Source organism: Meleagris gallopavo, chromosome 3, assembly GCF_000146605.3.
Source record: "Meleagris gallopavo isolate NT-WF06-2002-E0010 breed Aviagen turkey brand Nicholas breeding stock chromosome 3, Turkey_5.1, whole genome shotgun sequence".
NCBI lineage: Eukaryota > Metazoa > Chordata > Aves > Galliformes > Phasianidae > Meleagris > Meleagris gallopavo.
Window position 1 is genome coordinate 2,867,025 of NC_015013.2, and position 16,203 is coordinate 2,883,227.

General features: G+C 40.6%; 2 protein-coding genes across 2 annotated transcripts in view; both read left to right on the top strand.

Moving 5' to 3' along the window:
- Positions 1–9,419, top strand: part of COL15A1 (collagen type XV alpha 1 chain) — a 105,245-nt gene extending 95,826 nt beyond the window's left edge. Inside the window, exons 34-36 of the mRNA XM_010708265.3 lie at positions 700–885; positions 5,436–5,551; positions 5,914–9,419. Of these exons, the coding sequence (XP_010706567.1) occupies positions 700–885; positions 5,436–5,551; positions 5,914–6,130 (519 nt within the window). The 3' untranslated portion in view covers positions 6,131–9,419. The remainder of the gene's footprint in view (positions 1–699; positions 886–5,435; positions 5,552–5,913) is intronic.
- Positions 9,420–15,857: 6,438 nt separating this feature from the next.
- TGFBR1 (transforming growth factor beta receptor 1) overlaps positions 15,858–16,203 on the top strand; it is a 39,031-nt gene continuing 38,685 nt past the window's right edge. Inside the window, exon 1 of the mRNA XM_010708303.1 lies at positions 15,858–16,186. Within this exon, the coding sequence (XP_010706605.1) occupies positions 15,858–16,186 (329 nt within the window). The remainder of the gene's footprint in view (positions 16,187–16,203) is intronic.

Below are 16,203 nucleotides of genomic sequence, written 5' to 3' on the forward strand. Positions count from 1 at the left end.
AAATCAAAAAAAAAATCAAAAAACCCAATAGATTTTGAGTTAGGAATACATCTTTACTTGGTGATTGTACCAAGAAATCTGCAACACATTAATTTTTAAGGTAGTAATTGTGTCACAATTAAATCACTAAGATATTAGTTTGAATTTTTTCTATCTTTATGATGCTGCTTGTTTTTAAATAGATATTTTAGAATATAAGCTTTCATTTAAAATACTTTAAATATTTGCCAAGGAAAGTAAAATAATAATTACACGTAAAAACAAAAATACTGACTAGTTCTTGCATTTGTTCTCTTTGAATCAAGTATGTTACCACTTGTATTTGGTAACAGTCAATTTTTGAATGGTATATGGTCACCTCTTACTATTTGTTTCCAGGCCTCTGTGATTTGGGATTTTATTTGTGTGATAACTCCAAGATTGTTGTTTAAAAATACTAGCTACTTTTAAAAATTTTATTTTTTAGGAGTATATAGATAATCTTCATCGTTTCCCAGCTGCTCAAAAATAAATAAGTATATTATTATATACTGCACAGATTTAAGAAATGCAATCTTATGATGGCAAATAACTTCTACATGGTATGGAAGGTACTATGTGTTGTGCTAGCAAGGGGTGAGGGCTAGTTTGTTTCAAATATATATCTTCTTCATGTTATAAACTTCTTTTAAAATTGTGGTTTTCTTCTCTTTTCCCCAGCTGCACCTGGTCGCTTTAAACTTACCATTTTCTGGTGACATGAGAGCAGATTTTCACTGTTTTCAACAGGCCCAACAAGCAGGTTTGATGACTACCTACAGGGCCTTTCTGTCATCACATTTGCAAGATCTGGTCACGGTTGTCAGAAAAACAGACCGATACAATTTGCCAATAGTAAATCTTAAGGTAAAAACAACTGCTTAGTACTTGTTAGATTATGTTAAGTTCTGGGCACCCCAAAATCTTGGAAAATAGCAAATCACAAGGCTTCAACACAAGCTGCATTTTATAAAGTTTTGCTTCATATTTTGGAGTCAGGCTCCAAGATGAAAAAGGTAATGATAAAGTTACAGGCTCACATTTCCTTTGCATTACCAAGAGTTACTTTTTTCAATGTCCTAAAGCATGTGGGAGAAATAAATCTGTGAGAAAAGCTTACTTCAGGTAGACTGCTGACAAAGCAACAGCATGGTGTTCCATGTTCTGGATATGTTTTATGTCAACACAGAAAAGTGCTTTTTTTATTTTTTTTTTTTTTTTGTCTTAAAGATAGTTTTTATGTTCTAATTTCTAGTATGACTACAGGGCACAGTAGACTAAAATGACGATTCTTCTCATTTCTTAAGATAAAAGCAAATTCTATGCTTAGGAGTGATTCTAGATTTACCCCCATGAACCTGGGAGGAAAGACTGAGAAGTCTGCAACATGAGTCAAATTGTGATCTGACTTAAACACACATATTCTAAAACTGAGGAAAACAAACCATGTCTTTGCAGTATTGGGTGGCTCCCAGAGAAGAACAGCCAAATAAACCAAAAGAAATAACACATGATAATTGGAACATGCTGAATAGATGCTACTCTGAACACATGCAAACCTTGGAGGAAAATAAAATAAATAAAATAAATAAATAAAAAATAAAAAAAAAGGAAAGGAAAGGACAGGAAAAATCATGTTTCAACTTCTACTGAAAGAAAACTTAAAAACAGCTCAAGAGGTAACGTGATGCAAAGCTTTTGACTTACACTTTTGCAACATCTGTCATACAATTGTGGCAGAATTGTGTGGAATTTGTATTTCCATTGTAAACTATCCCTATATTTTCTCTATATAAGTTACAGTACTTATAATCAATTCCTCAAGGGATGAGAAAAGATGGAAAAAAGATGGAAGAGAGGTATTTGTGCAAGTTCACCCACCAAGGACAGGTCAAAAAAACCCTTGTAGCAAATGCAGCAGCAAGACAAGCAGCATGAAAAAATGACAGTGAGTTGTAGTATGGGTGACTACCTCCTCAAAGGCCAAATTCTCTTCACAGGAAAGTTGGCTGCCTCCCTGGGGCTCAGATCAGGGATGGTAAACAGAAGGATTATCAGCAGCCTTCAGATCATTACCCACTCCTGATCTTTCACAAATCAAATCAGTCAAATCAAGAAGGCAGAGGTTTGTCAAAAGAGATTTCAGGGCCCTGGAAGGTGGCTAAAAGACTCAGGAAGAGAGATAAATGTATTCCTAATTGTCCCATTAATGGGGACGGACTGGAAAAGAAACAAGCAAGCGCAGGTCATCCGTGCCTGGCTCCAAGAATGATGCCTTCAACAGAATTTTGGATTTGATTGTCACGAAACACACTTGGAGTCTTTTGCTGGGGCCTGATGGGATAAACCTCTTAAAGGGGAAACATCTGTTGGACCCAAACGTGGCAAGACTGACTGAGAGAGCTTTAAACTAGGATCAGTGAGGAAAGGGAAACCATTAGGAACACTGAGGTCAAGCCAAGAAATGGTACATAACTATGTGAGGGTGGCAAGGTTAATGGAGACATCTATGCCACTCCAGGGAGCACATTTGAAATGCTTGTATACCAGTGCATGCAGTATGAGGAATAAATGGGATGAACTAAGGGAGCAACAGCTCTCCATCTCCCAGCAGAAGAAATTGAGCAGAGGAGGTGGACAACCAGCATGGCTAAGCAAGAACCTGCAGCTCAAACTGAGGGAAAAAAGAGAAATGTACAGGAAGTGGAAGCAGGGTTGTGTAGCCTGGAAAGAAAATAGGGATGTTGTCTGCATGTATAGAAGTAAGATCAGGAAAGCCAAGGCACAGATGGAGTTGAACTTGGAGAGAGACGTGAAAAATAGCAAGAAGGAGTTCTACAGGTACATAAGCAGTAGGAGACAGATCAAGGAGAGTGTTCCCCCTCTTATAAATGAGGGCAGAGTACTGGCTTCCTCAGACATGAAAAAGCTGAGGTGCTCAATAAGTGCTTTGTCTCAGTTTTCACTGGTGGTCAGGCTCCTCCTCAAGTCTGCCAGGACCCTGAAGTTCTAGGTGTGGGTGAGAGGAGCAGATTCCGTCCCACTGTAACAATAGAACAAGTCCGAGACCTCCTCATGAAAATGAATGTATTTAAGTCCATGGGGCTGGATGATATCCATCCTACCGTTCTGAAAGAGATTGCTGATTTGGTTGTTGAGCTGCTCTCCATCATATTTGAAAAATCACAGCTGTCCAGTAAAGTCCCCAGTGACTGGAAAAAGGGAAACATTGCTCCCATTTTTAAGAAAGGGAGAAAGGAAGACCCGCAGAACCATAGACTGGTGAGCCTCACCTCTGTATTGGGAAGATCATGGAGCAGATCCTCCTAGAAGCTTTGTTAAGGCACACACAAAACAAAGAGGTGATCCTTGCCTGACCAATCTGGTGGCCTTATATGATGGAGTGACGACACTGGTGGACAGGGGAAGGGCGACAGATGCCATCTTCCTGGACTTCTGCAAAGCCTTTGACATGGTCCCTCACCACATCCTTCTCTCTAAATTGGAGAGGTGTGGATTTGAAGGATCAACTGTTCAGTGGATTAGGAATTGGTTGTCTGGTCGCAGCCAAAGGGCTGTGATCAATTGTTCTGTGTCAGGGTGGAGGCCGGTCACAAGCGATGTCCCTCAGGGGTCGGTCTTCGGACAGGTGCTCTTCAGCATCTTCATCAATGACAGACGATGGCATCGAATGCACCCTCAGTAAATCTGCAGATGACACCGAGCTGAGCGATGCAGTCAATACATTGGAGGGAAGGGAAGCCATCCAGAAGGACCTGGACAGGCTGGAGAAGTGGGCCCATGTGAACCTAATGAGGTTCAACAAGGCCAAATGCAAGGTGCTGCACTTGGGCTGGGGCAATCCCACGTATTTCTACAGTCTGGGGGAAGATCTCCTTGAGAGCAGCCCTGCAGAGAAGGACTTGGGGGTCCTAGCAGATGCCCTGTCCTTGGAGGCATTCAAGGCCAGGCTGGATGTGGCTCTGGGCAGCCTGGTCTGGTGGTTGGCGACCCTGCACATAGCAGGGGGGTTGAAACTAGATGAGCATTGTGGCCTTTTCAACCCTGGCCATTCTATGATTCCATGATTCTATGAACTGGAAGCTTTTGTCCTTTCCTAAAGTTACATTACCATTGGTATTAGTGAGACTTGCCAGAATGAGTCCCGTGTTTAGAGTGCTGGAACTGGCTGTGCAGGAGGGATAGGCAGAGCAGGTGAGGTGGAAGTGTCGCACTTAATGTAAATGAGAGATTAGACTGTACAGCCTTTACACTCAGGGATAATGTGGTAGAGATCCTCTGGGTGAGAATCAAAGAGATAAATAGAAAAGATGTCACTGTGGAAGTGTACTATTGACTACCCACACAGGACAATGGCACACGTAAGGTATTCTGTAGGTAGTTAAGTCTTAATCAGTTGCCATTGTCTTTATAGGAGATTTCAACTTCTCAGACATCTATCATTCTGCTGCAATAAGCAGCACCTTCCCAGTAAGTTGTCTGCAAGAACTCTGCTCCTTCTGAACTCCAGAACACTTCCTTTGAAGACTCAGGGCAACAAAGGTGGTGAAAGGTCTGAAGAGCAAAACATGTCAGGAGCTGCTGAGGTCCCTTGGTTTATTCACCCAAAGAAGAGGAGGCTGAGGGGAGGCCTCATGGCAGCCTACAGCTTCCTCACAAGGGCTATGGCAGGCGTTGATCTCTGCTCTCCGGTGACAGCAATAGAATCCGAGGGAATTGCATGGAGCAGCATCAGGTGATAGTCAGGTTGGGCATTAAGAAATAGTTCTTCACCAAGAGGATGATCAGACCCTTGAACAGGCTCCCCAGGGCAGTGCTCACAGCACCACTCCTGACAGAGTTCAAAAAGCATCTGGACAATTCTCTCATTTTTGAGTGCTCTTGTGTGCAGCCAGAAGTTGGACTCAGTGATCCCTGTTGGTCCATTTCAACACAGAATATTATGATTCCAAGTAAGTCTGGGATATTTTTAAAGCATGCTGAAGACAATTTCTGGTCACAAGTACTCAGCGAGACAAATAGAAAAGGAGCCCTCCTGCATTTTTTGAGAATAGAGAAGGCCCTGTGGGAGATGTGATGGTAGGTGGCTGGCTTGGTCACAGTGATAATGAAATAGTCAAGTTCAAAATTTTTCAATCAAGCTGAATATCTGGAGTGACAATAGAGTAGAGATGAAACTATAAGGCAAAGGTGTGGATCAGAGAGCTCTTTGCACAGAGATGATAGATGAGTTCATTCAGGAGCATCATGCAGAATCTGAGATGTGAAAGCTAGAATCCTAAGTGTTTTTAAAAGAAAATAAGATTTTAGATTTACAGAGGAGTCTTATAAAAATAAGCTGTGATGCAGTTTTCAGATTTATTTTGTTTGTAAAAATTGCACTGAAATTTTAACAGGGAGAAACACTTTTCAACAACTGGGAATCTATATTTAATGGAAATGGTGGACAATTCGACATTCACGTTCCAATATACTCCTTTGATGGTAGGAATGTCATGACAGATCCATTCTGGTGAGTTTATGTTACTATCTTTTAAGTTTGACATGACATTTATTTTTACTAGATAGTACAAGTGGCAATATATTGAGTTACTTGAAATGTGATAAAAAATTCTCTCTTTTCTTCCGCAATCTTTCTTCTCCATTTCAGATAGGCTACAACTGAGATATCAGATTGTTCTCCTTTTCCTCCTTTGCATTCTGTCTTCATCTTTTCACACTCACTCTTTGCTTCAAGCAAAGGAGAATAAAAAATAATGGTTACATAGTATGAACAGAACAAGGTCACTATATGTAGGCATGCAATTAAATTGAAATATGTATATATTAAAAATGATTTTTTTCAGCAAATAACTTCTTAACATCACTTTTCAGGCCTCAAAAAATAATATGGCATGGTTCAACTACAAATGGGATCCGAATGGTCAGCAACTACTGTGAAGCCTGGCACACAGCTAATTTGGCAGCTACGGGACAAGCATCACCACTGAAGATGGGAAAACTTCTTGATCAGAAAGCATATAGCTGTAATAATCGGTTTATTGTTCTCTGTATTGAAAACAGTTTTGTATCTGATCCCCAGGGAAAATAACTCATCTGTTGCACATAATATTCTATATTATGACAGAAAAAGCTGACACAGAAGTTTCATTTGCAATGATGTAAATATTTTATTTTTTGTAATTGCACATTTCAGGAAAAAATAGCCAAAGAAAACATACCTCAACACAAACCATATTCCAGTTGGGTGGAATGTTCAGTGTTCATGAGGCACACTCAAAGCTTTTCTTTCCACTCAACCTTCGTATGGTCCAAGGTATGCCAACATTTCACTCACAGCCTCTTGTCTTTCTGAGTTGAAGATCCATGAAGGTCACTTGTCAAGTATGGGCTACAAGGAAGATTCAGTAGCCTGCCTTCATGGCTGCTGTTTCTTTGCAGTTAAGCCTTCTTTTCACTTATATAGATTTTGAATAACCAAGGCACTATTCAAAAATATCATTGAATGGCTTGTATTGGAAGCGACTTTGCCATGGGCATGCTTGTCAACACTGGATCAGGTTGCCCAGGGACCCAGTCAACCTGCTCTTCAACACTTCCAGGGAGTGTAAGTCAACGCTTCCATTCCACAGCTTCTCTGGACAAGCTGTTCCAGTGTCTCACCACCCTCTCATTAATAATAATACATTAATAATAATAATCCTCTTAATATCTAATCTAAATCTCCCTTATTTTAGTCATTCCCTATTGCTCTGTCACTATCTAACCAAGTATAAAGTTGTTCTCTCTTCTGATTATAAGCTACTTTTAAGCACTGGAAAGCCACCATAAGGTTTACCCACGGCCTTCTCTTCTCCAGGCTGAATAAGCAAGGCTCCGTCAACCTTTGGAGAGGTGCTCCAGCCCCCTGATCATCTTTGTGGCTCTCCTCTGGACCTACTCTAACTGCTCCACATCTTTCTTGAGCTGGGGATGCCAGACCTGGAGGGAGTACTCCACGTGGGACCTCACAATGGAAGAGTAGAGGGGAACAATCTCTTCTCCCACCCTGCTGGCCATCCTTCTTTTGATGCAGCCCAGGCTGCAAGAACATACTGCTAGCTCATTTTGAGCTTTTTGGCCATGAGGACCGCTAGTCTTTCTCTGCAGAGCTGCTCTCAATGAGTTCTTCTCCCAGTCTGTACTCATATCTAAGATTGTCCCAACCTAAGTACAATACCTTGCACTTAGCCTCACTGAATCTCACTAGGTTCCTGTGGGTCTACTTCTTGAGCTTGTTAAAGTCCCTTTGGATGGTATCCCTTTCAGTTTCGTACCATTCTCAGATCTTGCTGAGGGTGCACTTGATCTCACTGTACATCTTTGATAAAGATGTTTAAGAGCACCAGTCTCAACTTGGACTGCTGAGGACACCACTCATCACAGGCTCCACCTGGACACAGAGCTGCTGAATGCAATCCTCTGACTGTGATCATCCAGCCAATTCCTTATTCACCAAATAGTCCACTCTTTGAATCCTTATCTCTCCAAGTTAGAGATAAGAATGTGGTCTTGCAGAAACCAAGGTACATGACATCAGTTGCTCTTCCTTTGTCCACCAATGCTATTGCTCCTTCTTAGATGGCCACCACCAGATTGATCAGGCACAATCTGCCCTTGGTGAAGCCATGCTGGCTGTCTCAGATCATCTCATCTTGCACGTGCCTTAACATAGCTTCCAAGGACGATCTGTTTCATGATATTCCCAGGCACTGAGGTGAAGCTCACCAGCCTGTAGTTCCGTGGGTTTGTTTTACCTTAAAAATGGGAGTGATGTTTCCCTTTTTCAAATCACCAAGGACTTTACCTGACAGTCATGACTTTCTGAATATGATGATGAGTGGCTTTGCAACCACATCAGACAGTTTCTTCAGGACCCTGGGTTGCATGTCATCAGGCCCCATAGACTTGTACACATTCAGTATCAAGTGGTCTTGAACTTGCTTTTCTCTTATTTTATTCCTCCTACCAAACCTAAAGGTTCCAGGACTTGAGAGATTTGGGAAGCCTGACTGTCAGTGAAGACTGATGCAAAGAATTTCTTGAGCACTTGACCTTCTTCATGCTTTTTGCAGCCAGTTCTTACTTCTGATTTATCAGAGAGGATACTCTCTCTTTGGCCTTTGTCTTCTGACCAATATACCTGTAGAATCCCTTCTTGTTATTCTTTGCATCCCTTGTCAATTTCAGTTCCATGTGTGCCTTGGCTTTCCTGATCCCATCTCTGCACATCCAGACAGCATCCCCGTATCCTTCACAGGCAATATGTCCCTGCTTCCACTGCTTGTACATTTCCTTCTTATTCATCAGTTTGACTTGCAGGTCCTTGTTCAGCTTTGCTGGTTCCCTGCCTCCTCCGTTTGATATATAATACTGTCCCATGTGTACTGAGCAAATAAGAGGATGCTGTTAAATTTTACAGGGATGGACTTCTCAAAAAGTTTTAAGAACAAAGGGGTTTGACTCTTTGGAGTCTCAGTGGAGACTCAATACTAACACCTAAATACCTAACTCCCAAAATATTTTACAGATTTCATCCTGGTGCTTACACATGAACTTAGCAACCTGACATCTTACTTCTACTTTTTTCATCATAGATTCATCTTAGAAACATAGTGTTTTATGCAGGAGGACTGAACCTAGACAAAATCTGGTCCTTATTTTGGTGCTATTGTTATCAGGAAATCTGGAGCAATGTTAATAGAAAACATCCTGTTTTAACTGGCAGAAATGTGCACATAAATGCAGATAAACAAGCCATCTGACCTTTATTTATTTCATTTAGTGTTAGAGGAAGTCATTTCCTGTTGTGCAAAACATGGCTGAATGAAAAATATCTGCCATGGTCTCTCTACAATAGGTTCTAGGCACTGTTATCTTACTACGTTATACGTAATTTTCCTTTTAGTGAATTTACCCCTCTGGCATTCAGACAGTGAAAGAATTATTAATATAAAATCACAGCATCAGTGACAGGAACAACCATTAAATGCTATTATTCTTCACAAGCATTATCACCATAATATCTTAAGTCTCTTGCCTAAATATTTGCCTACTATGTACTTTTAAAAAAGCATTTACTTGTTTGTTTGTTTTTTTTATCTGGCAGTAACTATGGTAGTCAAGCATCACATTATCATTTTTAAAGATTTAACCTGGAGATTGGGTTGAAAACACCAAATTGCTGACAGATAGATTACTAAATTATTAGACAGCTACTTTCAAAACACAAGAGAAGCCAAATCATATTTACTATACTAAACTGATCTAATTATTATGTAACAAAAAAATGAGAAATCCAGCCTTATTTCTTTAATTTACTATAAAAGCATATAAAATCAGCTGAATCATATCTTCTTTTTTCTTTGAAAAGACAATATGGTAATGAGGCAAAAAAATGTTTATATTACACTTTAAATGTATGCATAACAACTAATTTCATTCATTTATAGTCTATCCTTTCCCCTAAAATGCTGAGTATTCTTGAGAAATGGAAAATTCCTTCAGTTTGAAAAGTTGGAAGATGTACAGAAGGGTTTAATTCTGAGTCAAGGAGGAAAATAAATTGTTTTCCATGCAGATCTCAGCTTCTCCAAGTCAGGATAGTGAGTATTTATGATTGCAGTCAGTAATTATTACTAATTAATAATTAGCCTAACCCTAACCCAAACCCTAACTCTAACCCTACCCTCGATAGTTAAAGTCAGTTCTTATGCTTCAACTCCTCAACTTGAGCCAACAGTCATAGGGAGTTGGGTATTCCTTGCCTAGAATTGTAATGATGTGTGTGGGTGGGGGGGGGAGGAGAGGAGGTAGGGGGGTGTGAAAGATGAAATCACAAAGAAGTGCTTAAAGGGGGAGGGCCCCAGAATAAGTACATGCTGAATTCTGCTTCTATCAGTCGTTCATGGAACTAATTTATCTCTGTATCCTGGATAGCTAATAGAGCTTAGCAGGGAACTGAGATAGTCAAACACCATCAGTGAGCTGCTAGGGAAGCCTTAACAGTTGCTTCCCCCCTCTAACATTAATTGACAGGCTATAAGAATCTATTGTACATTCTTCAACTTAATACAGAGCATGAACTGTGTATTACCCAGACTGTCCCAATGCCAAGTACACTCACTGTGTTCAAATGCCTGGTAGGCAGCTAGCTGGAATCAATAGGAGAGACCTGTTAGGAAGCTGAGGTTTCCCTTCAAAAAAAGTCTCTGTCATTGCAACCAGAGCCAATGAGGTTGTTTATGCTTCCTGGTATAACCACAGAGAAATAGTAATGTTTCTCAAGTGTGTGACAGAGACAAATTTGACCCAGTACTTAAAAATAAATTTGTTTCCCTATTAAAACTGAATACCTTTGAAGTTCAACACAAAGGTGAAGAACACTTTAGGAAGATTTGCTAGTTCTGGTAAGCAACTGTGTTTAAAGCAAATGAATATATCATCAAGACTAGCACCATAGCCCTACTGAAAGGTGTAATGGCTTTGTTGCTATTGGCATCCTACACCATAACATTAAGCAGTGCACTGGGAGTTAAAGAGTTAATGCTGCAGCTCCGGTTTTGGAAGAGGAAGAACAAACTACAGCTTCCAGAAGACTTCATTGTTCCATTTCTGTTTTCCATTCAGCGGGAAAAGATAAAACTAAGTGGGAGTCATGAGACTGCTCTTTTTCTGCTCGTCTCTGCAGCGTGTGCTCCCTAGGCATCTCACTTACAGCATTAAAGTAAGGCCTTCATTTTTTGATGTTTTCTCTTTCATTTATTTGATTTATTAATTTCAATTCCAATTATGTTGTAGTATATTGTGTTATCTTGCATTCCTCTATCATATTTAGTAAATTAGTTTTCTCCCTTAGCTCACCTGCTGCTGACATTCCATAATCCTGTTCTGGCCCACTTTGTTAGAGGCAGGTATCAGGAGGTCTTATGCCCTATTGAGTTTAAGGACCTTTTCTATAGAATGTCACAAAACATGACATGTCATCACTAATCAGTAGAGCACTGCTTTGCCTGGATGAACTACAGTGAGATGAGCAGTTTCTCCCTCGATTGCTACAATATGCAAGCCAAAGCTGTGAGTTTCTGAAGTGCAACACACACATTTCAAAGGATTGACAACTAACAAAATTAGCCTAGATGCAGTCCAAGAGTATGTGGTTTTGTTTTTGAGCTGTGTATTCCACTGGAGAAAAAAAAAAGAATGTGTTGCAGTGTGCTGTTCTTCAAGGATACTGCAGATATTCTGCTTCTGTACCTAGGTTTAGGTAGTCTTCCAATTTTTGCTTTTTTCTCCTGTGTGCCCAGAGAAGAGAACCTGTCTCCTAGATTTTAAAGGAATTGGATGACAGAATTTCAACTTCACTTTGGAATTTAAATATCACAGTTAATGGTAAGCACATATCTTATTAAAAACAAAACAAACAACAACAACAAAAGCAACATCTGTTTAGGGTTCGGCTGTTGATGTTCAGATATCTAGTTAGAGCCTATGTTATAACAGTTCCTCTCTGATGCCGGTCCATAATGCTTCAGCAGTAATTGGCTAGAGACAGATATATTTCCAGATGAGCAATTATTTTCCAACTCAGCTTTCATCTGAATTTAGCCCTCCCTTTGTTAACCTGCCTGAGGGTCAATTAAAAGGTTCACTTAAAAGGTCTATTTTGTAACTTAGTGCAGCTTCCACTGTTACCAGTGGTTCTGACCTTTTACTTGCCAGATCCTCTCCATTTTATTTGTAACTAAAACCAAACCAAAACAAAAAACCTGTTCTACTCCTAAGTAATGGTCATGGTCATGTGTACACAGCCTAACTTGAAAGTGCACCCAAAGTGGACGGCTCAGCTCTGGCTGTACTAGTCTTTGCCCAGGGGGAGAGAAAACTGTAAGTCAGAACTGAAAGTCAGAATCTTCATCCTCTATGGGCAGAAGAGCAATTGAATGAGACTTTTTTTCATTTGTCATTCATCCTATCTTGTGATTGACCTCTTTCTTCACTTGTTCTTCTCCTACCATGTATTTTTATCTAAAGCTGCTGTTGTTCTTCCACAGAAAAGCTCAACACCTTTCAGAGCTGTCAGCTGCAGTGGTACAGCATGCTGCACAGAAAGGTTCCACCTTTCATGTACATCTGCTGCATCCTATTTTACACCCTCCTGAAGACCAACTTCAATTTGTATGCATTTTTCTGGGTGTACAGCAGTAGGTTGGTAAGAAGTTTAGAGGTTCAACAAGGAACAACTCCTTCTGTTCTCCTTACAAAGAAATAAACCTTCCTGTATGCTCTTGCAAAGTACTGTATCTCTTTCAAGCTCAGTGCACATAATAGACAAAACAAGTGGGAATTTCTATGTGAGAAGTGAGTTCATCATCATGCCTTAGTACTGATCAGGAGTAATATTATAATCTGTTCTCTTAAGCTGGTCTCAGGACCAGAACTAGTGATGGTTTCACAGAAAAGAGGGTGATAGCCCTGCCTGACCTTAGAAGAACAAGATTACAAGCAAGTTCAATTCAAGCCAAGATGGTGACAATAATTCTTCTTCAGAAAAGGTGTTTTGCATCCTGCTCTGCAAAACAACAAGCGTGTTCATAAGAACAGCCGAAACACCAGTATACAACTATGTTTCTCCACTGGTTGGTACTGCTACCACCCCCACAGTAGTTTTGTTCAGCCTTCTTTGTCTCCAAACATTCATGAGGATCCCTAACTTGTTAACCATGTGAACCTCAGAAAAACAGTTCATTGATGTTTAGCTCTGCTTTAGTTATGTATTTTAACTTTTCAGGCTACAAGGTCTTAATTGAAGCTAATTCAATCTCTGAGGCTACATTTACACTAGAAAATTATCAGAGCCAGGGTACAAGCATTAGTACAAATGGCATTACTGATTGCTGAATTACTCCCTGGCATAGTTCTGGCTCATGTCACTGGATTTGCGGTATGTAGTTGGGGACAATATGTTCCAATCACTACTCTGGGAACACAAAGGTTTAATTACACTAAAAGGTACTTAACCATTGTGTCTGGCTTCAGGGCTAACTGGAGTTCTCACTCAACAAAAAGCCTGCAGTGAACATACTTATCTGATATTCATGGAACAAACAGCAATACCTCTTTATGTAAGTTTCAGATCTGTGAGAAATAAAAGGTCCTGTTATGGTCCTCCCACATAACTGATAACTAGTTCCAAGATGTACAGGACTAACAAACAATGCAACATATTTACCCATGTCCTTTACTCTAGCACTTGCTGCTGGATCAGGTAGCATGTTAATGCATATACACATTGAGTTTAATCATAGATCACTTCATAGAACAATTTTTGTACTATTTTCTATTATTTGTCCCTTTTCAAAACTAGTTATATTTTAATGTTCTATGTAGATCCCTAATGTTTTGGGGTGGTTTTTTTGGTTTGGTTTGGTTTTTTGTTGTTGTTGTTGTTGTTGTTGTTTTTTTGCATTACAGAGCCTTTCATATAACCTCAAGTATTTCACTTTCCACCTTAATTCTTGACAGAAATGAAACTAGTACTATCTCCCTATGGGTGCTGTTTATTTTGCATAATGTGTCTAAATAACAGATACTAGTAGAGGCAAAAAATAATCCTGTGTTTAATTTGCAGACATTCCCTGTATAAGTACCTGACTTACTCAATTCAGTAAGCAAGCAGTCTTAAAAATAAGTTTAACAACTTTGGATGACCTAAACAGATCAATTCCAATGGAGCCATCCTGATAATTTAAATGTTCTCAAGCTTTCATTTGTATTTTGCATTTTTTTCCTAACTGCTCCAATCTTGTACAGCAAAAAGGTCCTACCTAAAACACCTTGATTGCACTAGAGGCAATGATGCTCATACAAAGAAATCACAACACAGAAATAATATGAAAGGATAACTGGGTACAGAAGTAATAGTGGAAGAAAGATGATAGAAGAACACAGGGATCAATCTAACAAGAAAAAGGGGGAGTGATCTTCATGGTCAGTGACCTTCCCATATGAACAAGATCTGATCCTCTACCAGAACTCTTTTAAGGTCAAGAGCCCCTTGGCAGAAAAAGGAGCTATTATTATTTTTCTATATCCACAAATTGAACTTGGGTAGCTTTATAGTTGCTGCTTCAGCCCTGAGCTTACTTTGGCTCTTCAGTCTGACATGGTACTCAAGGTTACAGCTGGTTAGCTAAGAATCAGGACAGAGTGTGACTTAACTGCAGATATTTCATGGGTATAGGTCTTTACACAGTGTGCGTTATAAAAGAACAGTAAGGCCTGTTGAAAATAATTTGTACTGGGAGTGTTCATCACTTGAAAGTGTCGTGAAACCATCTTGGTGAGCTGTCAAACACAAGTTACTGACCTAGCCAAACATTGCTCAGGATGCTAATTCACTGTTTTCCCTAAGACTGAACTGGAAGCCCTGAAAGAAATCCTTCACTTACTCATTGTTTCCTGTTCCCCGTTTTCCTTCAGAAACATTTTTTGTGGTCCACACATAATTCAGATGGCCTGTGGTAACAAAGCAAATAGTGGGTGCTTTTCCAAGTATAACATAACTTCCTTAAGCTATAGTTTTAGTGTTTTATGATTTTAAAAGATGCCTCAGTATTTCTTACTGCTGCTAGCATATTACTAGGATTAATCCCTTGTACATTTCTATATATGGATAACTAAGAACATGCTTGTGTGGTGATGTCAACTTCAGTAACTCCTTACAGCATGTGTTTGTATTGAATCCAGATGTTCAGTCTAACATACTGTCACTGAAACAGTATTTGTGAGAGAAAAATTAAATAGGTTCTGTTTGTATGTAACAGTGATCACTGCTAGGAGAGAAAGGGAAAAAGACTGAATTAACAAATACTTAGTTCACTTTGAACCGTTATATTATCAGGATTTTTATCCAGGTCAACTGTACTGCAGGAGAAGTAAGACTTTTTACAATGGATCTGTTAGCAGAACAACTGCAAATAGGAAGGAGAAAGCAGATTGCTGCGATGTGGAATTGAGTGTGGTTCTGAAGATTAAGTTTTTGTCCAGAACACTGAAATGGCAAGTCATCACCTGGTAGAGACAGTAAATAAAGCTTGCAAAAATTTGTCAAAAACAGTGACTACAGGAAGCAAGTAAAAAAGCACCTGTGACCTGTGTTGGCTCGTCCTATGTTACACAGCAAGCAAGCCTAGCAACAAAGGTAGTATAAAAACTTCTACTGAATTGTGAGACTTTGCAATGATTCAGGATCTGAATACAAAAGCTGGGCACAGGAGCCAGGGCACCAAGGAGGCAGGAGAAGGGAAACTTCCAGAGGGAGCAGGCAACCACTGAGACACTGGTTATGTGATCAGGAGGAACTAAGAGGGCCTGTCTTCTTTCCCATCACAGAAAAGCTAATAAAGCTGCGGATAAAAGCAACAATCCCAGGCAGATCCTAGCTGCCACAGCTTTTAACCAGAATTTCAGACAGTTTGTTGGATCATGCAGGTTTACTTCTGAGTCCCAAATAATTCCTGCACTTACACGGGGTGGGCGAACGGACTGTGAAATAACGATGGAGCTGCACACCGCCACCAGCGCTGCTTTATCTCTACGAAGAAATGACGTGTGCAGGCTCTACTCTAAGACTCCGTCCTTCAGGGAGACCCATCCTTTCCTTCTGAACTGCTAACAGGCCGCAGAACTAGCAGCACAAACAAACGCAAAGCCCTCTCGTAGGTCCGCCAGGTGGGCGGACTATCGAGTGCCCGAGTGCCACAGCTGCACCCGGCTGAATGACGCCGCTCAGAGAAAAGCATCACGGCGATGAAGCCTCTCCCAGTTCGCGTCCCACCCGCACTTTGCATAGAGGAATCCCTCAGGCGCTGTTTTGTTTTTGTTTTTGTTTTTTTTCCCCCGCTCTCTTAAAACAACCCGAGAGCCGCTCAACTCCTACGCGCATCTCCTTCCGACGGAGTCAACCGCGGCCCCTCGGGAGCCCCGTCCACGGCGGTGATTCCCGCCGGGCCGGGACGGCGCCTCAGCCGCTCGCCTGGTGGCTTCCAGCCGCTCCTTCTCAGAAAGGCGACGATTCCCGCGGAGGGAGCTGCTCGAGGCTACGCGTGTGCGGAAAGCTCGCTT